General features: G+C 39.5%; 2 protein-coding genes across 4 annotated transcripts; one reads left to right on the top strand and one right to left on the bottom strand.

Annotated features, from left to right (window-relative positions):
- Positions 1-4086: 4086 nt before the first annotated feature.
- On the top strand, positions 4087-6228 carry LOC124997670 (GTPase IMAP family member 4-like). The gene is made up of 2 exons (XM_047571564.1): positions 4087-4236; positions 4985-6228. Exons 1-2 carry the CDS (start codon positions 4233-4235, stop codon positions 5302-5304), a joined length of 324 nt encoding a protein of 107 aa, XP_047427520.1. The 5' UTR covers positions 4087-4232; the 3' UTR covers positions 5305-6228.
- On the bottom strand, positions 5756-23117 carry si:ch73-366l1.5 (FILIA-N KH-like domain-containing protein). 3 transcript variants are annotated; one of them, XM_047571547.1, is made up of 5 exons: positions 22721-23117; positions 14133-14886; positions 12597-12696; positions 10797-10861; positions 7725-8224 (listed from the first exon to the last, which is right to left on the bottom strand). In XM_047571547.1, the coding sequence occupies exons 1-4, from the start codon at positions 23018-23020 to the stop codon at positions 10828-10830; spliced, it is 1188 nt and encodes a 395-aa protein (XP_047427503.1). In that variant the 5' UTR covers positions 23021-23117; the 3' UTR covers positions 7725-8224; positions 10797-10827. The 3 variants fall into 3 exon arrangements, with proteins under 3 accessions (XP_047427502.1, XP_047427503.1, XP_047427504.1); XM_047571546.1 differs by lacking the exons at positions 7725-8224; positions 10797-10861 and adding an exon at positions 5756-6816; XM_047571548.1 differs by lacking the exon at positions 10797-10861 and having other exon boundaries at positions 22721-23116.
- Positions 23118-23373: the final 256 nt, after the last annotated feature.

Raw genomic sequence — 23373 nt, 5'->3', positions numbered from 1 at the left:
GCTTCTCTTTTAAACCTCTCTTTTTACATCCAGGGAGTTTGGGGTGAATCATTTGCAGCATTTCTTTCCCTTGTCTTTGATTTATTATGGGGTTTTCTGTGACTATTTAAATAATAATCATGATTACAGATGAAGAAACTGAAAAGACAGAGGTGAGAGATTAGATAACAATATAACGTCGATGTAGCAGTGCTTGCTGCTGAAGATGTTGTTATAAAGTGTGTGCTCTGATGTCATGTGTTTGTCTGAGCAGTAATGGGCATTTGTGCCATTTTAGCATCAAATCAGTTACCAAAATTGAACCAATTAGTAATTTGAGATCAGTGAATGGATGCTTTTCAGCATTTTCAGTGAAACGGGTTTCACTGAGGCACATTTGTGTGTTAAAACAGTCCATTTATATTTTGGTTATTGGATTTGAAGGTTGATTGATATTTTACAATGCTCTTACTTTGAAGTTGTCATTTCAAAGTAAGAGCAAGTATAAGGATGGCACTGTGTAACAGAAGTTGATGGACGTGCATCAATAGGCCCACGCTGTTTTCCGAAACAATAAAAGACTCCCAGAGAAGCTGCATATTTCAGCTAATAAATAACTACATATAATCAGGAAATTGTTCCAAGGACATTTTAGCCAGGGCTAGTGAAACTACAGGTAGAAGTCATATATTTGGGTGCTCTTGCCATAAACACAGTGCGTCATAGGCGCACTTGCGTCAACTTCCAGTTGCAAAGTATGAAAAACGGCTGCTTTTTTGAGTTTTCTTTTATTTTTTATCCTTTCAAATAGAAAATGGAAATCGGATTGGCAGGTTTTTAAAGTTCAGTTCATCCATTCTGATAAACAAAACGAAATTTCAATTTTAATTTTTGAATTCTGAAATAAAATCAAATAACCACTAAATTTTATTATTATTATTATTATTATATATTATTATTATTATTATTATTATTATTATTTTAATGTCTTTTCTAAACGGAAAATCCAATGACCAAAACATACACAGACCTAAAACTACTGTGTAGTCAGTGCTGAAGACACGGAGATCATGGCTGGGACACTTATTCATATTCTAATCCTCTCCAACAGATAGGCCTACTGTGAATCCACAACGTCGTCGTCCTGGTTGGGAAGTTGGGAGCTGGGAAGACCTCTGCAGGAAACGTCATCCTGAGTGGAACACAGCCATTCCCAAAACATCTGCCCTCTTATGGGCTCAACACAAAAAAGTGTCAAAAGAAATCAGAGATTATTGGTGATAAAAAAGTGGTTGTAGTTGACACCCCAGGCTGCGCTTGTTGTCAGCCTGAAATTGGGTCCCACTGGTCAACCGAGGAAGGGTCCTGCTGTGATGAAAGAAGACTTCAAAAGGAAGAAAAAACACTGGAGATTCTACAGTGCACTTTTGGCAAAGAATTTCTGCGCTACACTATGATCTTGTTCACCCATACAGGGGATGTGGGTGAAAGTAAAATCAGAGATTTTATTAATTCAGATAAAAATATAGACCTCAAACAATTAATCGATGACAACGGTTTGCAATACCACTTTTTAACATCGATGGTAATTGTGACCCTAAAAACCCTCCACTGCTGAGCAGGATCTCAAAAGAAAGTTTCTACTGTATTCAACAGCTCAAACAGGAGGAAAAAGCACTGAAACTGCAGAGAAGGGAAGGCGATTTAAAAACTCTTAAAGTATCTGTTATAGGTGGATTAGCTGCTGGAGCTGTGATCGGGCAATGTATTTCTGAGGGTGAGCTGACGTCCAAGATGGCAGCTTTGCTAGGAGCTGTATTGGGTGGGATACTGGCCTTTATAATAGCACGTTTAGGGATATGCATCAGAGACCTAGTGAAGTGATGCATCATATAGTGAGTTGTCAAAAGTCCTCCTATCTCCAAGGGCCAGTTTGTTCAAAATTAATCTCATCAGATTTTAGTTAAAAAATGGGTTGTTCAAAAAGGCAAGAAGGATTCTGAATTCGGATTAGATAACATAATCCAATCCTAGTTTTAATCTGGATCAAACCTCAAAACGTTTCAGCCGGATTTAGATAACTTTGATCCAAAAACAAACAGGGGGTAGGATTTCAAGGTGGATTTCAGGAAAAAAATGTAGTGAAACTCATAAACTGGTCAAAAAATACAACATTTGTATCATTAAGTGTATATACTTGTATTCATATTTTGCACTTGACTTGTAGATAAAGCAGGCATAGGCTAACAATTAATCCTTTCAGTGTAGTAAAGTCAAAATAAAATATCTCCCAACACATTTCAATAATTATTATGCATCTTGAAAATGTTGGTCGCTCCTCCTCAGGTTAAGAAGAACCCTTTATCTTTATGTTGTTAACTATTTTTACTACTTTTTACTACTTTTTTTTTTTTTTTTTTAAATATCTACAATGTATTTGTTTATGTATATTTGTTTATTTGTTGTGGCTCAGATGAGGGGTCATAATTAAGATATATAATATAAATAATAGTAATAATTTTATTATATAATAAAGTTATATATTTTTTGTGTTTTCCCTTAAAATAAGAACTTAAAAATTGTGTAACTGAAAAACTAAGACAGATTACCTGATTCTGAATAGTAAAAAATGGGATTTCCATTTACGCATAATTTTTATCTGGATTGAAACTGACCCCAAATGTCTTCTAAAGGAGATCTGTATATATTCAGTTATTTCAATGTATTGTTCTTTATTTGTTTTTATGTCTTAGCCTAAAAACCAGACTATTGTGACTGAATTGACTATATTCTTTTGTTGTTGTTTTTTACTGTGTAAATAAAGAGTAAAAACACCCCATAAACAGTATGTTTGACGGTTACTTCTTGTAGTTAAAGTGTTTAAATGTGGAACAAATGTTCAGGTCATTACAGCTTTGATCTTTATTCACTCTGATCAAATGATCTGATGATAACGTGTATTTTTTGTTGCTTGATCTGTATTTCTCCTGAATCAACTTTACTTTGTGAGATTATTGACAATCCCCCTTTTTTTTCTTTGTTGGTTCCTTGGCTAAAGTCACAAAAAACAGTTTCATTTTGCTGGTTTCATGGTTTCAGCTTCAGTCCAGAAGGTTTGTCTGGAAACAGTTGGAGCCGTGTCTGAATGATACTGAAAAAAACAGCCCAAACTAAGCTGTAAGACACCAAAATGCTGTATAGTAGAGCTGAGGGGAGTATTTTTATGTTGCATTTACACACATGATAGAAAATATGAGGACTTCCAGTTTTCTTTAGTCTTATTTACCTCTGAATGCTCAGTTTTTTTTTGTCTCAAGACAAAACTAATTGTCTAGGAAGCCTGCACAAAACATCAAAAACATGTCAAATGTTAACTTGATGATTTAATGTTTAAATGTGAAAACTCATGAATGACTGTCCATGTAGTAGCAATTCATTAAATTCCAAGTTGATTTAACAATTGCAACTGAAATCGTGTCTATCAGTGCCTTTGCCCATTATTTCACTTACAAATCAAGGAGTCACCGATTGTTGGCCGCTTAGCCTCCATGTTACCTCAGTCACTGAATAAAAAATCAACTCCACACAACTGAGGCAAAAGAAAAAAAGCCACACAAAAAAAGCAAATGTATATATATCTTCACTCTCTGCATCTCTGTTTATATTTATAATGTGTGTGTATGTATACATATATATATATTTTCGGTCTTTGATCGATTATTGACTGTTGACATAGGTAACCTTTTTTCTGCTCCTGCTTCTGGAAGATGCGGTGTCCCCCAAGGTTGTACTTTGGGCCCCATTAAATTTTCATTCATTGCCATAAAGACCTGAACCATTTTCTACAACTGTTCCAGATTACTATGTCAGGGTATTTGCAAAACACCAAGTCCTATGTTGTACTGTCTGTAACAGTTGGGTGTTTAGCTATGGGAAAGTAGTTGACCAACTACTGGAACATTTCTGATCTGTGGGGACTACAACACATAACGTCACATATTACAGCAACCGAGACCTGGTACAGTCCAGGCTTGAGGAGATGTATGTCTCAATGTTGTTTGAACCTCTGTTTTTCTGTTCCCAGTTGCATCTGTGAGAAGCTGACTGTTTCTCAAACTGGTTAGGTGACATGTTCAAGGGGAGGGAACCGCAGTGGCTTTATAATATAAATAAGGCTAACGCACTGTTCAGTTACACAGCGTCAAGACAACTGTGAAGACTTCAAAGACCAACGGACTTTGCAAGACATAACAATGGGTAAGGACATTTCATGTTGTTTAATCTACACCATTTTGTTGTTTTTGTCTGAATAGTAGTGTTGTTTAACGTCTTGTTAATATTTGTGCTGCGTGAACAGAAAGACAAGCAAAGAATTATATCAATCTTAACATTTGGTGTCCAGTGTCCAGTATATAGTACAGTTGACATGGTCTTACAATTAAGATTTTATTTCATAGCATGCACAATAGAAAAATGTGAAAGCAGAGCCCCTATTAGACCCAACAGAAAAGTGATTTTAATGCGAGAGGGTAAAGCTGTGCTCAGTATAGGAAATATTACTGTGGGTTTTGACGGTGGTGGCTTTCTGCATGGGACGAGGGGCAGAGTCTAATGAGCTAGACCTGGAGCTTGTGAATGTGAAGGGTTGCAGTGGTTGTTTTGTGGAGTTTTGAAGGAACAGGGGAAAAACCACAAACTACACTTGGAACAGGCTGGTATGTTTCTGCCACGAAGTAAAAAGACAGTTAGACCGGCCATGTGGGAATGGAACACATGGGCTAAATACAAGGGGAACAATAAGGCACAGGTGAGACACATCAGGGCGGGGCTTCAAAATAAAACGGGAAATCCCCACGAAACAGAGATACAGTGAAGCACAACCAGGTGCTGCCGAGCTGGATGTGACAACTACACAGCAAATTCACATCTGTTGAGAGATTAAAACAGAAATCTGGTTTGAAAAGATCGATAATATTAACAATGTCTGTGTGAACCTCTCCTGCAGAGGAGCTCAGGATTGTGGTGGTGGGAAAGGCCGGAGCTGGGAAGACTTCACTCATCAACACCATCCTTGGGAAGGAGAGTACAGCGGAGTACTGTGGTTCAGAGTGCGAGGTGACCCAAGGAGTGTATGAGAAGGAGCCGGTGGTTTTCATCGATACTCCTGGTCTTCTCCGCACCGACTTAACTAAAGAGAAGTTAACAGAGGAGCTCTTGAAATGCATCCTACGTGCTGCTCCTGGTCCTCACGTGTTCCTGTATGTGAAGGAGAAGGAGCCTTTTACTACAGAGGAAGAGCGCGCTGTGAATCATCTTGAAGGGTAATAAAAATTCGAAGGCGTTCTTCTTGGGCGTTGTCATGAGTGATGAAATCATAACTGAGGAAGATTGCGCTATAATACAGAGGAGCTTCATGGGAAAATTCGGCGGATGCATTGTTTTCAACACAGAAGAGCCCAACGTGTCCGAGCTAGTGAAGAAGATCAAGGAGATGGCTGAGAAACAGGGACATTACACCAATGAACTGAACAAGAAGACAAAGACAATCAGCAAGAATCAAGACAAAACAGTCAAAGCTACTGTTAAAAAATTACAGCGTGGTCTTGTGGAGTTTTATCATTTACTGAAAATACGTCTTAGCCAGTTATTAGATATTTAGACGGTTAAAATGCACCCTACTGCAAATTAACAAAGGAAAAGCTAAGAAGCGAGGAAATAAAGCACAGAGCTATAGATGTCGATATATAGTGAGTGAAACACGTCCATTCCCAAAACCTACATCACCAGCAAAATATTTTTATTTTATTTATTATCATGAAAAAGACATTACAGAATTTAATATTTAAGATATTTATTTAAGAATTCATTTAAGATAACAAATCCAGTGAGTAAATCCCCAAAACACACGTAAGGATAAGTGATTAAATAACAGCTATCAAAGAACATGTGATTCAAAGTAAAAAAAAAAAAAAATCTAAATTTAACTTCAGAAAAAAAAAATCTTTTCAAAATATGGTGTATACACCAATATTAGTAAGATAATAATAATGATTATTTTTTTTAGATATTTTAAATATTACTTGAATAAATATTTCTCTTTGAAGTAAAATGTGTGGACTTTATTCATGATTTTTTTCTTTTTTGCCCTATATGTCTATTAGAAACACATGAAAGTACAAAAGTATGCAACTGATCCTGTAACTCATTATAATGATGAAGCTTTATCAGAATAAAAGGTTTAGAAACAAACAACTGTCATCATGACAAACGTGTCACTATCTGTAGCTCGTGTTGTTGTTACTGTATTTATACATAACAGCCAAATGCTAAAAGTTAAATTAGCTGTACTATTGTCACTCCAGTGCTGTTCAGTTTGTCTCTGAATTTTAAAGAGGAGGAGAAACAGAAACACACAGTTCATTGTGAACAAAACCTGGGGGTGAAGGTCCTCCTTCGGAGAAACCACACCCTGTTAGCTTAGCTTAGCATGAACACTGAAAAACTGTAACTAATCCACCAGCTCTCCTCTTAAGCTCATCATTAGCTAGCACACCTCACAAATGAGCCGGGAAGTGATGTCACAAATGTCAGTGTCACATGACTGCAAATAAATAACCCTTTAAGACACTGTACAGTATGGACATTGTGGATGGGGTGAGTCAGTGTTGTCATGGTAACTGAGCATAATGATGATGATGATGATGAATGGAGGCTGCCTTGGTTTAGAGTGAGTAGAGTTTCAGCTGCTCCTCCATCTCTCCTTCCGTTACCTCCCCCAGCGCCTCCTGGTTCTCCCTCAGCAGCAGGAAGATGGCCGCCAGCTGCTCCTGTTGCACCCTGGGAAGTCAACACACACACAAACACTTTACATGTTTAGACTCTTCACCAACAACGCCCCAGGTTCATTCTGCAGCAAACCAAACCAATACAAACTGGTACGCTCCGAAACTCCACTGAGAAACTGAGAAAGGAAATAAAAGTAATAAAAAGTTTGAAACAAACAAAAAAGCCAATCTAAAATAAGTCCAAAATGTGTCCAAAACTAAATTTAAAATGAGTATAAAACGTCCAAAGTCAAGTGTCCTGTTTCAGAGGACAGGACAGTGGAGAACAGAGAAGTTTTCCAAGATTTCTGAAGTCTAAAACAATGAAAAACTAAATATATATACTGTAATAAGTCCAAAACTAAGTCTGAAACAAAGTATAAATCCAGGTTCCAAACCAGTCCCAAATTAAAGTCAAGTCTAAACACAGGATCCAGATTAGTTTACATGGAGAGATGGAAGATGTTCCAAGATTATGTCCACCACAAAACCACGTGTAAAACAAAGTTTAAAATAACTAGCCCAAAATAACTCGAATAACTAACGAAGTAGAAAACTAACTTTTCATCTAAAAATAATCCAAAAACAATTCTATAAAATGTCTACAAATCTGAATCTAGCTATTTTAAAGAAATATTTAAGCATTCTCTCTTTTCCGTTTAGTAATTGTGAACATTTATCATTTTGTCTCTCTCATTTATTAAAGATACATATTCTGCTTTCACAATAATAACTATTATTTTTATGGATTGTTGTTGTTCTATCATTATCTCTCTGTCAGAAATAGTGGTGACGCATAACCGACTGAATGTGAAATTCATAACACGCGACTTCACATCCATACTTTTGATTAATGTTTTGATTTGATTAGCTGTTTTATTTGCCGCCACTGCTGCGATACACACACGAAGGACTCAAAGATCGCACAAAACATCATTTTTATTTCATTGTCTTCATTTACAAACTTCTCACTGCCTTCATCCGCAAATCATAAACTAGGGTCCGGTGACGTTTTCTTAAATGGCCACTTGATGGTGCTGCTGCCCGTAAAAATGTCCACCTTAAACGAAAGCTCTGCAAATGTATTTTATTAAAAAAAAGAAACACACAAACAAGAGAATCAATACTCTCACACATTTATTCCATATTTAATATTTAAACAAACTGAAGCCTGCGGGACGTTTCGGCCGCCGTTAGTTTACTGCTGCATATACGTGTGTGAACTTAGTTTAAGGTAATCAGAGTAACTGCACGCTGTTTCTGCTCTTTTGCTAAAATAAAACGTATGACTCCTTAAGGCACTTCGGTGTGAAGACGTCTTCCGCTCAGCAGCCGCTCAGGACTCAGATCTGTGATCAGTGTCAGAGGAAACACGACAGATCTTCGTCACGTCAGAGCTCCTCCTCATCCTCACAGATCAGCTGGAAGAGGGAGGGAGATACATGAGAGGGCATCGCTTATTTACGGGTGGGTACTAAGGCCACCCATGAGAAAAAACAAAATTGGAGGAGGTAGGTTTTTTTTTCATCATGCACTTTGAGAAAAAAAAAGTCGAAATCTAATTTCGAGAATTTTTCTCAAAGTGCATGATGAAAAAAAAATCTACCTCCTCTAATTGTTTTTCCTATGAGTGGCCCTAATACTCTTCCGTGTCTGATCTAAAACACAACTTTAAAAGATGAAATTTACATCTGACTCGAAGACAAATTATCTTTATTATGTGTTATCTTCCTCACACAGAAAGAGGTTATGATTGCTGATTAATTAGTTAACTGTAAAACACAGAAAGACGTGTATAAATGATCATGGTACAGATAAATAAATAAATTTAATTTATCCTGTGGGAAATTCGGTTAACTTATTTATTTATATTTATTACTTGTAAAACCAAATTATTGTTTCAAACTACATGTTGTTTGCTAACTCTACAGCTGACTTTAACACTTTAGTACGTTTAGGGATCTTATAATTTCACAGATTACACAGAGACTGAGCAGAAAAGTGAAAATATATCTCGTATAACTATAATTACAGAAGACAGTGTGTGACTTGATGTGTAAATAAGGTCACAATGCTGTGAGTAAAATATGAACAGAGGGGAGGCTGCAGGCTCTGCAATCACATTTTAAACCTTGTGAGTCACTGGAAGCTCTTCAGTTCACAGCTGAGAGAACAAACAAAGGCTCAGGTGTGAGTGTCAGCACTCACCGTCAGCTGAGGTGTTAGCGGGCAGCATGCAGGGTTAGCAGGAGAGCAGCACAGGTGGACAGAAGCTGACACAAATGTCGAGGCCGGATACAAAGACATGAACGAAGCGAGCGGCTGCGAACCAGCTGCTGTCTCTGTTTCGGTTTTCTTAACCTCTCATGTGAACCTCACAGAAACATACGTGAAATCTACTAGCATCTATATTTAATGCATCTCTGTGGAAACCTACATTATTTATTTATTGATTGCTTAACAGCAGCATCTTATTTTGTAATTCTATTGTCATATGTTTGCAGATATTTGCAGATACATACATATAGCAACTGTATTTACTGTATGAGTGCATTAACCTGACTCCCTGTTTACTTCGCCCTGAATGAAAAGTGACATGTAAATAAAGTTTGAACGAATTTCCAAGCATAAAAAGAGTAACCACTGATGAAAAAGTCAGTGGAAAAATTAAGCATTGACAGTTTGTGTCCTCTGCTGTTGCCTGTGTGTAGTTACTGTGTTTGACCAGGAGGGGGTGTTCACGTACAAGAAGCAGAAGTCTGAGTTTTAATCTGCTGCTTGAAATAGTCTTCCATGGGTGAACCCTGGTAACAAAAATATTCAAGTGTTGCCAGAACCTGACAGGAAGTCTAACAGGAGGCTGCTAATCACAGCTGTCCACACCCACTCCATCAAATATGTGTCAGCTGTGGTGACTCTGCTAAGTTTCATATGTTCATATGGAGCATGAAGATTTCTTCCGTTGTTTCCTCTTTAAGCCCAACGAAGCTTCACGTAGCTCCCTTTTGTATGGATGCCTTATCCCCTCAGAGCACACCTGACCCACATTCTCACCAGATTCCCCTTTCTTTCCACAAAGAGTGTGAACTGGTTTGTAGTGAGAGGGCGTTTAAGAGGCTGGCTGGCTGGCTTCCTGTTAACAGGAGGTGAGTAGTGAGAGGATAACCAGCTGCCATCTGGATCGGCGTAACAGCTGGCTGTAAACACGCACTCATACGACCCATTCATCGGCACTGAACGGACAGAAGACGAGGGAGGGGTGGGGTTCACGGGGCCAGGGAGGGAGGAGCGGATGAGCAGGGATAGACTGACCACTAATCAATATTTACCAGCAGATGTTCGACTTCTGATGTCCGGTGTTAGACTTTTATGATCTACAGTGTGGAATCAAACAGAAGATATCAAGGCCAAGCTAAAGCTAAAGCTTCTGTGGATGGGAGGAGGTCGTCATGTTGACTCTGTGCTCCAACCCAGGACCTCCTGAACTCAGGAGGTCCAGCTGAAGAACTAATGATGGGACGGTGGTGTGGTTTATTTGCAGTAGTTTGATTCTGATAGTCAACAGTGGAGGTTGTGATCAAACAAGTATTTCTTTTCTTCTACTAGATGTCTCCTTCATCTTCATCAGTGAAGATATTTGATGAAATGTTCTGGACTGACTGACCTTCATCACCTTAGAGCTTGACTAGCTTAGAGCTTGACTAGTTTGACGCAGCACAGCTGATGGTCTCATTAAGAAGGAAGTAACTCTACCATGTGTTCAGTTTTGCTATAAAAGACTAAAGAGAAGTGTGTTTCAGCGTGTCCAAATGTCTGAGTTGTTAATGGCGTCTCTGCGGAGTGTTTTGATCAGCATCAGTCTGTCCTTGCTGCAGGTGTTGGGAGCTGGGGATGGTTTGGGGCTGCATGTCTGGCAGAGGGTGGAATTGGAGGGAGGGGCGGTGGGGGGGAGGCATCGGGGGTAGATTACGTTCAGTAGGAGCATCACCTTACCATCTGCCTCCTAACACACTGCTGAGGTTGATTACAGAGAGGTAAAATCTGACGTGAGCTCTATCCTGAAAAGATAAAGGTGGATGGTGTCAGTAGGACTCGGCGCTCGCTCACACAGTCCAGAAAGACACAAAAAAAAAAAAAATGAAGGAAAAAGAAATGGTCGCTATTCTTTGGTCATCCGGAGGAGGAACATAAACACACAGATGGGTGAATTAAAGTTCAGGTCTGGGCTGGGTATCACTTTAATAAGCTCACCAACAATAATTAAACAGAGAGCACACAGGAATAAATCTCTAATTTTATTGATGCAAACGTGATTGGTTCTCTTCTGATTGGTTGTTTTGGTTCTCTTTGCACTCACTTTTGGGTTTTGTCACAGCTGCTTTCGTGTCTTTGCTGTCACTTTTTTTTGACTTGCATTTGCTTTGTTTCCTGCCGTCATTTTGTATGTACCTATACAGTCACGCTGTGTGGTTCTTTTGTGTGTCTTTGTAGTTCCTTTGTGTATCTTTCAGCTTAATTTATTTTGCTGCAGTTTGTGCATATGTGGTTGTTTCGTGTCTCTTTGCAATTCAGTTGTGTGTGCATTTGTCTTACCCCAGTTTGATGCCACTTGGCATTTCTTTCTGGTTAACTTGGAACTTTTTGCTGTCAATTTTGATTCTTTGCAGAGTTACTTTGCATTCTGTGTTGATTTTGTATCTCTGTAGTCCTGTTATGCACCTTTGAGTTTGGTTTGTGTCTGTTTGCAGTTGATTTGCATTTCTTTGTGGTTGTTTTACATCTTTTTAAAGGTCAGTTGTCATTCCTTTTAGTCATTTTATTTCTCTCTGAAGTCGTTTCAGGTCCCTTTGCTGTCACATTGCGTATCTTTGCAGTTGTTTTGTGTCTCTTTAAGTTCTTTTTCTTTTTTTTCTTTTTTTTTTTGCAGAATCTAATGAGGGACACACTCTTTGGCATAAGCATCCCCCTGATTCAGACAAAAAGTTTGTTAAGCTGTTGATACCCAGCCTCAGAGGACGACGTGGTTTGGGAAGGTAATATTATGTTGTATGTGCAGCTGAAGACAACATTCACATGAGCACAAGACAGAATTGATAGAATCTCAGGGGCAAGGGGAGATGGACTGAGAAACCTGGATGGGGCTCAGAATCAAACTTGGCCGCTCTGCTGGAGAAACTTGGATTCATTTGAGAAATTAAGTGAAAAAAAGTGGCTATGAGCAAGAAGCCTTTCCCTGCTTCTTCTTAAAACTCAATAAAGTAGGGCTGCCAAGCCAGAGAAGCATTTTTAGAGTTTAAAATAAAACAAGGCTCCAATCAGAGAGCTGCAGATGTCCACTCCCCGAGCTGACAAATAAACCAGCATAGTAAACTCTGCCATATTCTCCTCCTCTGGCCACTTCTTTGCCATAACCGAGATAAAAATGGAGACCATATGTAAGAAGGTTATATAACGTCTTGCTGTATTCACTCATTTCGGCCTCAGGACGTGTTGAAATGGAGGAGACTGAACCTGCTCTCTGTGTAAATAACCAGTCAGGCTTTAAATCCAGCAGAACGTGTTACAGCATTAACCCATGGTCATCACTGAAGCAGTGTGCCGCAGATAAAATCGTCCTTTTGTGATCATGACAACATAAACATAAATCTTAAACAGCCACAAAGCATCAAGCTGCTCTGCTCATGCAGCTCACACTCATGATGAAATAAACACATGGGGTAAACAGCAGACAGCAAGGCGGTTTGTTGCAAGCATGCTGCGATGTCATTTCCACTGAGAGGGCTTTAAACTGACCTCTGCTCCTCCTCGATCTCCTCCTTTGTCATCAGGGTCTCAAACTTGCTCTGTTTCTTTCCTGGGGTGAACGTGACTTTATCTTCAGCTGCTGCCACATCTGAAACAGCAGACAGAGCACACAACACTTATAGTAAACTTGTGCATGCAGAAAACAGAAAATTGTACTACTTCTGTTTGCAAAATGGTTAATTGGTATCCTAAAGGAGTAAGGCAAAGTGAATGCCACTTGATAAAACCTAATTCCATACAAAGTTTAACATTATTTAATTTCATATTTGCTACAAGTGCTAGCATGTAAGAAAATATAATTTAATATGGTGGTGGTTGCACAGTATGAAGTTCAAAATCAAGCTATGATTCACATTAGAGAGTCATCTTTTACTTTACAATATTTAGATGAAAAATGTAGTGTAGTGGGGTAGTGTGATGAACTGTGCAGCACCTTTCACACAGTAACTAAGATTCAAAAGTACAAATATAAATGCATGAATTCTTGGAAGACCAGTCATGATCACTTGCCCACATACTCATGGATATAGACAAAAAGGAAAAGAAGGACCCCCAGAAAAGAACCTTGGGGAACTCCACCAACCTCTGTGAGGATAATGTATGTACAAGTGGTTGCAAATGTTAGCATAAAACACACATTGGCTACACACATTAGCATGTAAATATTAAAACAAAAAATTGAGCAAACAATTAATAAAGTATAATGCTTCCTAACACATACTTTACTATACCTATATGCATATGTATGACTTGATGCTAAATCAGTTTTATATAATGTCAGAATCAAAACAGGGAATATTTCAGTATTTACACCACATTTTCTGTTGATATGTAGCTTGATAAATTCTCACAAACTATTGGTCTATTTGTCCTGTGCACCTGCAGAAGACATACACCTGTTTCTCCACCCGCTTTGTGACAGGTTGGAGGACATAAGGCAAACAGTCAGTGTACAGCTACTTGGTCTCTCTCTTTAAGATTAAGAATGATCCTTCTAAAGCAGATGGCTGCTCCTCCTCTATACACACAAGCTGACACTGTGACAGATGTTTTGTTCTTTCAGACATGCTCATACATACATGAACCTGGACTGTTTGACATAATAGCTGAAAGTTTCAGTGGTGTTATTCGTCATCAGATGGAAAAACAACCAGTGTCTGTACATTCTGTTGATGATATACTCTGTTACCTGAAGGAGATTTGTCTGCCACACACATCTGCTACAAGTAGCCATTTTCAAACCAAAGATTCATTGTAAACAAAGCAAATCCTTCTAATGCACAAATCCAGTCTAGATGTCTTACCTAAGGTTCAAAAGTAATTGGACAGACACGTGTTAATTCTTGGACACCTGCTAATTAAGGAAAATCATTTAACCCATTCAATCATTTAAGTGGCCCCAGGATAGAACCATGGGGAACTCCACTAAGACTACTGGAGGCTACTGGACATCAGCAAACAAATGAGTTGTGAAAGGGCAGAATAAAACTGTAAACTGACAGCAAGTCCATCCAACAGTCTTACCATTATTGAGGAGGAACTCTGGTTCAGGTTCTGGTTCTGGATTGGTGGATGCCTCTGCAACAGGCTCAACGGGTCCAGGGATCAGCTCTTTTTCGATTTTTTCAGGCTCAGTTATGGGTGGCTGGACTACGTCAGACAGGGGTTCAGACTGAACGACAGGTTCTAGATCAGGCACTGCAATAGGTTCCGGTACCGAAACTGGTTCTGGGACTACAACTCTTTCTGACACAGGTTCTGGGACAGATTCAGGCTCTGGGATAGGTTGTGGCACAGCAGCTACTTCTTGTACTTCAACTGATTCTGGAACAGGTTCTGGTGCTGATACTGGCTCTGGGACTAGTTCTGGTACTGTGACTGGCTCTGGGAATAGTTCTGGTACTGTGACTGGCTCTGGGACAGCTTCGAGTCCTACAGGTGCTTCTGATAGTGTCTCTGATACTTTTACTAGTTCGGCGGCAGGTTCTGGAGCGTCTACAGGTTCTGGTACCAATGGTGTATTTGCGACCAGTTCTGGTACTGGTACTGGGACTGCTTCGGGGACAGGTTCTGGTGCTGATACTGGCTCTGCGACCAGTTCTGGTGCTGTGAATGGCTCTGGGACAAGTTCTTCGACAGGTTCTGGTGCTGATACTGTCTCTGCGAGCAGTTCTGGTACTGTGACTTGCTCTGGGACAAGTTCTGGTACTTTAACCGGTTCAGGAACAGGTGCCGATGCAGGTTCTGGGACAGGCGCTGATACTGGTTCTGGGGCAGCCTGGAAAGAGAGTAAACATGTTACATGTGAGTGGCAGAACTTGAACCAGTGACAGTTGAGCTGAGCACCAGTTTGCTTTATCAGCTTGTTGTTGCTAAAACGCTGTGACTGGGTGTCAACGTGACGGAGTGACTACAAGCTCTGTCCTGAAATAGAAGACAAGAAGCATTTTCAACAGACCTGCAACACTTTATAATCGGTTTAAGTAAACTTGATGAAATCATCTTGTGATTCCAATGAAAAAGATATTATCCACTTAGAATAAAAGCTGGCGTGATTTCATCGTTTTATAATATATTGTGGTTTGAATAACACATCTATGAGGTGTAAGACTTTTGTGGTGATGGACCACGCAAGTCTTATGGACCACAAATTAACATATTAGGGATGGGAACTTTCCCAGATTTAAGATGATGTTGAAGTATTAGTAGTAGTATGAAATCTGGTTTACTTGTAGACAAGAAGTGTGAGAAGTAGGATTTTTTTTGCTGTATTGAATTAGGCCGTCCTCTGAGTGGACCATAGGGTTGCTTGGGAGCAATATCTGTCACTTGCAGCACCTGATTGAGGATCATCATCACTGTCTGCAGTCGACACCAGGACAAATAAAATCCTCTTCAGTGTCTGCCAACCTGTCCTTTCCCCAACACCTGACAGCCTGACAATGAGCTCAAACATATAGTGTATGCATCTGCCCTTTCAGTAACAACCTCCCTGCTCTTCCCCACGGATGCACCTGTCTGTGTCTTTGACAACTGCTGACACTGCGCAGATCGATATCCGAGCCACTGATCTGGTTTCAGCCTGAGCCAAACATGGCTCCACTCACAGCAGCGGCAACACAACAAAAACACTTTGAAGCAGAATGGCTGTGAAAGTATTTACATAAATAATCTACCACAATTTGTCTTTTATTAATTAATCATGAAAACAACTAAAGGATTATCTTGTTTCTTCATTGTTGTTCCCACTCAACTATTTAGCTCTGTTAGTTTAAAGTTAGCTGAATCTGGTTTGCCACATATTTGGACTCTACGTCTAGGTCCAGTTAGCTTTTACGTTCATTAAGGTAAGATTTAGTTTTGACATCCAACAGTGCTGACATTTAGTGTTATGATCTACTTACTTGGTTTTTGCTTCTCTGTCTTTTAGCTTCTAGGTCCTCTTAGTTTGAATACAGTCTGTCAAATCAGTGTTAAAAACATGTTATTTATTCTCGCCTTTGCATGCAAAATAGTGAAATTACTTAGCTTAGCTTACCTAATTAGCCTCTATTTCTAATTAGAGTGTAGCGGGGGCTTTTAGGTTTCAAAAGAAGTTCGTTTTGGATGTCACATTACTTTAGTTTCTAAGTCATGTGTGGTGATTAGCTTGATTGTGGTTTTTTGTTAAAATAATCTTTAACGATCTTGAGAAACAGGAAGCAGCTATTTCAGAAAACAGGCTCATAATGAATGTCTTTTCTGGTCCAGAGAGGACATACCAAACCAGCCTCGACTCTGACAGGTCCTGTTGCTGGTGACTCAGCACAGTGACAACTGGTGGCATCATCAGAGGTCGGACAATGACATGCATCAAGCCCGATTCTATTAAACCAATCTGCTGCGTGCCTTGTCGGCATCTAAATCCCACAGCAGCCCTCGGACACACCCTCACCCTGGAATGGCATCCCTTCAGTTGGAAACCAGGTCGCTTCCTCTGCCTCTGAATTCCTGAGCTATGAAACACCAAATATTCTCCTCACCAAAGAGCCAGCTTGTTTAAACAGAGTGCTCAGCGTAACGCTGCTAAATGCAGGGTCATGAAATCATTTGTGAGTCAGCAGAACAATAACTGAATTCTTAGATGAAACTTAGACCCAGTGCCTACTGCTGGCCAAAATTGGACAAATAGTTTGTTGGGTGAGTGATGAGATCATTGTGTGCAGCGTTCAAGCAACAATCATTTTCCTGCTTCAGGGAATGATTGAACCAAGCAACACTAGAGGAAACGAGTGAAGTTAATTTCTGCTGACATCATGTAAATGGACCGAGGTTAATGCTAATTGGTCCCAGGATAGTATATTAGTAATCACAATACTAAACCACAAAATCAAAGTAAAAAAAAAAAAAAAAAAGCACTAAAATGAGCTCTAGCACACTGGATTAGTCTGAGTTATTGCTGTCTTCACAACCTCTGAGATCTCTTCCTGGTAAATATATCCTAATCTGTAACATTACACTGTGTGCTTCACTCATAAAATCCATTTTAGTTGTTTAACAGGCGCAGAAGGAGGCAATAAGATCTGCTGGCATGTGGGGAATTCAGTGACCTACCTGAGCAAACACTAAGGAGGAAGTTTGGAGGCGCCCATCTTCATGTCTTTATTTAGACTAAAAATGAACCAATGGGTGGTTGGCGCGACAAAGAATTATAATGAATAGCTATTTATTTATTTTTATTTATTTGGGTGAGGAGTTTCAAGAGGCTGGTGATTCTGCAGTTATTACGATGGGAATGAAAGAGGAAGCCATCAGGAGGAGGCTGGGCTGGATGGATGGGTCAACAAAACATTGGACTTTAAAATGATTGTGGGTCACCCATTTCAGACTGATTAATATAACTGACTGTTGATTTTAAGCGTAAACCAAAGTAATTTTTTAGTTTTTCTCCATCACAACACCTCCCATGATTTAAGCTCCAGTGGTATTCAGCTCTGGTAAATGGAGACATGTCTGAACTTCTGGGATGAAACTGTAATTGTGGTCAAGATTTTGAATCTCTGTCTTGTTTCGCTGTCTAAACACAGGCTCTTTGTCCGGCCTGCTCTCTGCCTTATCTCCACTTCAGCTCTCTGACGTCACCTCCATTTATAAAACAGATGCTTTCTTCTCTGCAGGGAAACGTCCACAGGTATTAATGCTCGACTATCTTATCTCTCTCCTCATTACTTTATCTCAAATTGGGTTATGCCACAAACTAACAGCTGCTATTTTAAGTCAGCACAGACACTGTTAGCGTCACTGTAAACTGTCTTTCTTATGCACAGGATTTCAAATAATATTATACCCTCAGCTGTGAGCTAGAAGCAGGACAGGGTGTTTTAGTGGTGGCGATGGTGCCAAACTCTCTGAAATCACCACACAGGAGGAATTTTGCTCTAATATAAAACCGTTGTTTTCTCCTGCATTTGATGCCCGGCCAAGAGCTCCATAAGGCAGAGGAGCCAGAGCAGAGCAGGCTTAAGAGGGAGGAGGAGAGGCAGGAACAGGGCCAGGCCAGGGGGAAATACCAGCAGAGGTATGTCAGACAACAGGCGAGAAAACTGCTCAGTGGTTCCATGACTCTGTGCTGTTCAGTCCTCTGGTGACAGCTGAATAGTGGGATACATCACAATCACAGGAAACAAAGATGTTGCTATGACAAAGTTAATTCATAGACAACAAAAAAAACACCTTGATGGACATGGTCAAAAACAGAACATAATCCACAATTCTTATACTGTTTCAGGGCTTTTTGAAGAAAGTTATGATGAATTCAAAAAGGTGATGAATGAAAAAACAAAGACAATCATTTTGGAAAGGGTGAAATTTCAGCATTAAAACAATATAAGATTAAAGCAATTGTAATTAGGACGAAATAAATAAAATAATCATCACAAATGGACGTCCACACAAATTAATTCTGGACTTTCAACAAATAAACTCTTTGAGGTGGGACGTTGGGTGGAGCATAGAAATGTTATTTGGTCTAAAATCAAATCTATGGCCCATTATTGCAAATGCCAAACCCTAGAGTAGTAAGATAAACACATTTGGGAACACTATAAAAACAAATGATGAAACGGAACAGTTGTTTTATGTTTTGGTTCTGACTGACCCATCATGTTCTCTGAGAAATTGTGACTGTCTGTTTGTCTGAGATGCATAACATGATAAACTGTAACTAACTCTTCCTCTGCGCTGAACTCAGAAGAGCTCCTTCTAACCAGCCCTCGTGCGAGAACATTCACATCTCCATAAATGGAGCGCTGCATCGCCACCAGCAAGAACGTTAGTAATTTTCAAAGAATGAGGAGGGAGAGGAAATGTTAGTGGAACATGTATTCCCTTTTTGCATAGAGATCTAAAAAGCCAGACGTTTTTGTTTTAACCCATTTGCATGTATTAAAAATTAATCTTTTTAATTTCATGCAATAAACATTCACATCTCCATAAACCCTGCTTAGAATTAAACATTTTATTGCATTGAGTCTAAAAGGCTGCTTTATCTCTTTTAGCCTTTTTAAACATGCCAATGTCACAGAGTGAGATTTTCTACATCTTAACAGGCAGTTTCCATATGACATTATGTTGATATTAAGCTAATGGACTAAGCCTAAAGCTACTAAGTCCTAGGTCATGGTATGTGCTGACAAACTAAAGATAAAGGTAACAGACCCCAGGTCATGTCATCTTGCTAATGGACTACACTACAGCTAATGGGCACAAGAAAATTTTACTGTGTCAAGAGACAGAAAAGCTAGATCAACTAAACTGAAGCTTAATCTAACTGCTCTCTTCTGACCCTGAGTAAACAAATGCAGGTTTAAGTTAATAGACTGAGGGTAAAGCTAATAGGCTCCAGGTTGAATTTGAGCCAAAGAAAAGGAGAAAGAAAACAGGTTGGTGGTCATGATAATCTGCTAATGGACTCATAACCTTGTGACTAGAAATTTCACAAGTCGTGTTCACGACTTCCCATGTCTGTAAAAACTGTAAAAAGAAAAGTGGACGCTGAGACGTCTCCGTAAAAGTGAAGCCAAAGCATGTGGAGCGCCACCTGGTGGCTGGTGGCAGTTAATTTTAGTGGATCCAACTTGGGTGAAGCCATGGACTGTACAAAAAATGGACAACACGTCCCCACTTCTTCCCATTGGCCAAAAATTACTTAAAAAATCTTGGGGATATGGATGGAGCCATTTTGAGAGTTCGGAGCCAGAGTACTGTCCAAGAGTGGAGCCACGTTATTGACGACCCACCCTTACTTCCATTGGACTTGCTTTAGACTGGGGTTTGCAATTGGTTAACATTGCTCGCTGCTCTACCTCCACCAGTTATGAAAATACTACACATATCATTTGTTTGTTTTTTTTTCTCCCATGGGACTGTTTCAAAAAGCCGTTTCGATGACAGCTGTCAATCATTGTGATGTCACATCCATTTTTTATAGCGCCAAATAAAATAAAATGAAACTTCCCAGAAAAATTGATTCTGGAACATCTCATCAGCATTATATTAACTACCTAAAATGGCAGAAACATACATTTGTATCTACAGTAGGTTGAACGCTTGGTAATGCTTGGTAATACTTCTGTAAAAATGTATTTGCCACCTTTGAGTTTCTCACTTAATCTTTTAAATAAATAAAACACCAAGAAATACAAAAAAATTTCATTCATATTTTGACTTCGCCGTTTGGACTCCCACACACTCTGAGGCCTAAACAACAAGACCCGCTGTGTCTCAGTTGCTCTGGGCCACAAACACAGTGACAGCCTTTATGTGCACGTTTACACAAAGACAACTGTAAGATATACCATGATGCACTGCGGCAGCTGCATGTCAGACAGCAGAGGAGTCAACAGAGAAGGCCTCAGTGTGCAGGATAACGTTATCAGAGGAGCGGGAGGGCGTGGCTGAGAAGAGTTTGCAGCTCAGTGACACTGAGACAAGATCTGTGTTCATGATGTGTTTACAGCACATAAAAGAAATGGCTGCTTCATGTCTGGACCACGAGCGGTCATTAACAGTGTTTGAGCCACTAATTTAATCACTTTGTTTATTAAATGGAAGTTAATAGCAAAAATAAAATGTGGGTTATTATCATAGAAAACTGAAAAATGCTGGGAGATGGCAACAACATTTTCACAGGATGTTCTGCACAAAACCTAACACCCAGACACTGCACCATAATATTACCATAAGAATAAAACAAACAACGAGACGCAATACTGGCGCCAATAGGTCAAACTGGGAATTACAACACAACCTTTTATAGTGTTCAAGAAAACATGTTAAGTTTGTTGTCGGACGCCACTTTTCATGCCACACGTAACAGGGTCAAGAAGCCACGCCCACCTCCACCTCTCACTATAGCAGCAGAGTCCATTTCTGACATGTGACACATAGGAGTAATTATAGGATTCATGTTTGGCTCCAAATATAGACAGTAAGTCTGTTGCATGTTACAGCAACGGTTTGCACATTCTTCAGGCCTTTTTAAAGGTCTCCGCTCAAAGTGGAAAAACGTCTGAAAGATGGAGCTGAATGGCTAACTGCGTCCATCCTTGTGTAGATAATTAGGATTTCCAATTAAGGCCTTTCGCTGTGTGCACATGCAAATCAGTCAAATATGTGAAACTCATATTTAAAGCAACGTCCTTAATCCATAATGGGACAGGTTAAAAAGCAACATGTATTTATGCGTTACAAAATGACGACACAATCTTCAAGTCTTAAATCTCCTCTATAGGCCTCATCCACAGCTAATAATTGATACATTTTCAATGGAGGAAATGACACGGCCAACTAGCTATTTGTGTTTTTCACTAACTAAAATTTACGTTACTGCCACTTTTTAAAACCAGATGTTCAGATCTTGATGTTTAGACCATGGCGAGTTACAGTTATTTTGGTCCATTTTGGTTAGTTGGTCAAAACCCCGAAGGAAACAACTCCAGACGTAACGTTAAGTATCTTAACTTTCTAAGCGCTAGCTAGCAAAGTTAGATTGAAAGTTGAGTTGTTTATTATAAATTAGATTTATTCACTGATACTTTATTTCATTTTACCTACATTTGCCCAGGGGATGCAACATGTACATAAACTGTTCATACTGCTGCTATTCGTCACTAAACCCAATATTCCCGTTATTACGGTAATTTAAAGACGGACTGATACAAAACTTTTTCTATATGTCATATACTTTATAAATAGCTTTTAATAGTTAGGAGAGCATCATAATTCACTAGCCCCACTCCAAAAAGAAAAAAAAAAAACGTCAGGGTTTCATGAAGTCTTGTAGGAAACATTGCAGCTACATGTACAACGAAAATGATCACCACCTAGGGGAGAAAACCAGAACTACAACTAAACCACAGAACAGTTTCTGACCCATTAAACTTTAAATCAGCAGATAGTAAAATGTCCCTGTGGGTGAAGCCCAATGATGATGTGATAATGATCATGAAGATTAACTTCAAACACAAAATAATAAACGTGACAGCTGTCTGAGCTTCAAGCAGGGAGTCCTGATAAATACAATTAAACAGATGGCAGAAGAGGAAGCAGCAGGACTAGAGCTCTAAGCTGGAAACACAGTGACCCAGCAGCTCTAATAATCAGTCAGACTGGATCAACAGCAGCCAGTGTCACGTCCCCGAATAATGTCCCACACAACTGTTCAATCTGCCACTTATCTGTTTATTAGCTGTGATCACCAGCTCCTCTGACAGCAGAGAAAAACAAGAATCTTCTACTTGTGTTTTCTGTTTTTTGGGGAGTTTATTTTTCCCTCCTAATTAATATCCAGACTAATACTTTTCAGCAAATCTGTCAACACGTTTATTTAAATATATACGTTTTTAAATAGGGACACAGTTGATATTACGTTCATAATGGATGAGACTTGTTTAATTACTTAGTTACATTATTATTATTAATGTGTTTATGTCTATTTATTTTTTGCGTAAACTGAGATTGATACATTTCTTTTTTTTATTTTATCACGTGGAGTAAAAAATTAAATAATTAAAATTTTGTATATTTTATATTTCAAAGATTTCTAAATCAGATCGATCAGAATTTGATCTTACCTGAACTTTTGAGTACGGGACGTCCTGGATCTTCTCCGCGGCTCCGATGTCCTCTATCACAGCCGGGGCTGGAGGCTCTGGTTCCGGGGCGGCCGCACGCTCGACTCGGACCGACTCTCCGAGAGCTCTGGACGGAGGGGTGTCGTCTCCGTGGCTGACTTTGGGCTTCTTGTTCCCGGCTGAGGAGGAGGAGGAGGAGGAGGAGGCGTCGGGCTTCTTGCTGAGGAGCGATGAAGCGAAATAAATGGCAACAACGGTGAAGAGGATGGCGGGGATGATGACGGCCGGGTCCAGGTCCATGATGAGAGCTTGTGGAAGTCAAAGTGTTCAGGAGGAGGAGGAGGACGGCGTGTGTCGGTCAGGCTGCGGTTACACACATACTGAGCCGCATCCAGCATCCACACACTATAATCTGAGGGCACAGACGCGCCTTTTCAAAATAAAAGACCTTACAAGTCACATGCACGGGAGTTCAAATTCTGCTTTCAAAATAAAAGACATCAAGCGCAGGACGGTTTCTAAGTGATGACAAAGTATTTATGTAATATTCACATTGACTTATTTTATATGAGATGACTGCCTGGACGCAATGAAGTAAAAACATAAAGTTTGAATATGTAGAACAGTGTCCTTATTCTTTAAATTTAGATAAA

The sequence above is a fragment of the Mugil cephalus genome, chromosome 20, assembly GCF_022458985.1.
Source record: "Mugil cephalus isolate CIBA_MC_2020 chromosome 20, CIBA_Mcephalus_1.1, whole genome shotgun sequence".
NCBI classification, from domain to species: Eukaryota; Metazoa; Chordata; class Actinopteri; order Mugiliformes; family Mugilidae; genus Mugil; species Mugil cephalus.
The sequence above is the reverse complement of the archived record's forward strand: the minus strand, read 5'-3'. Positions and strand labels throughout refer to the sequence as shown.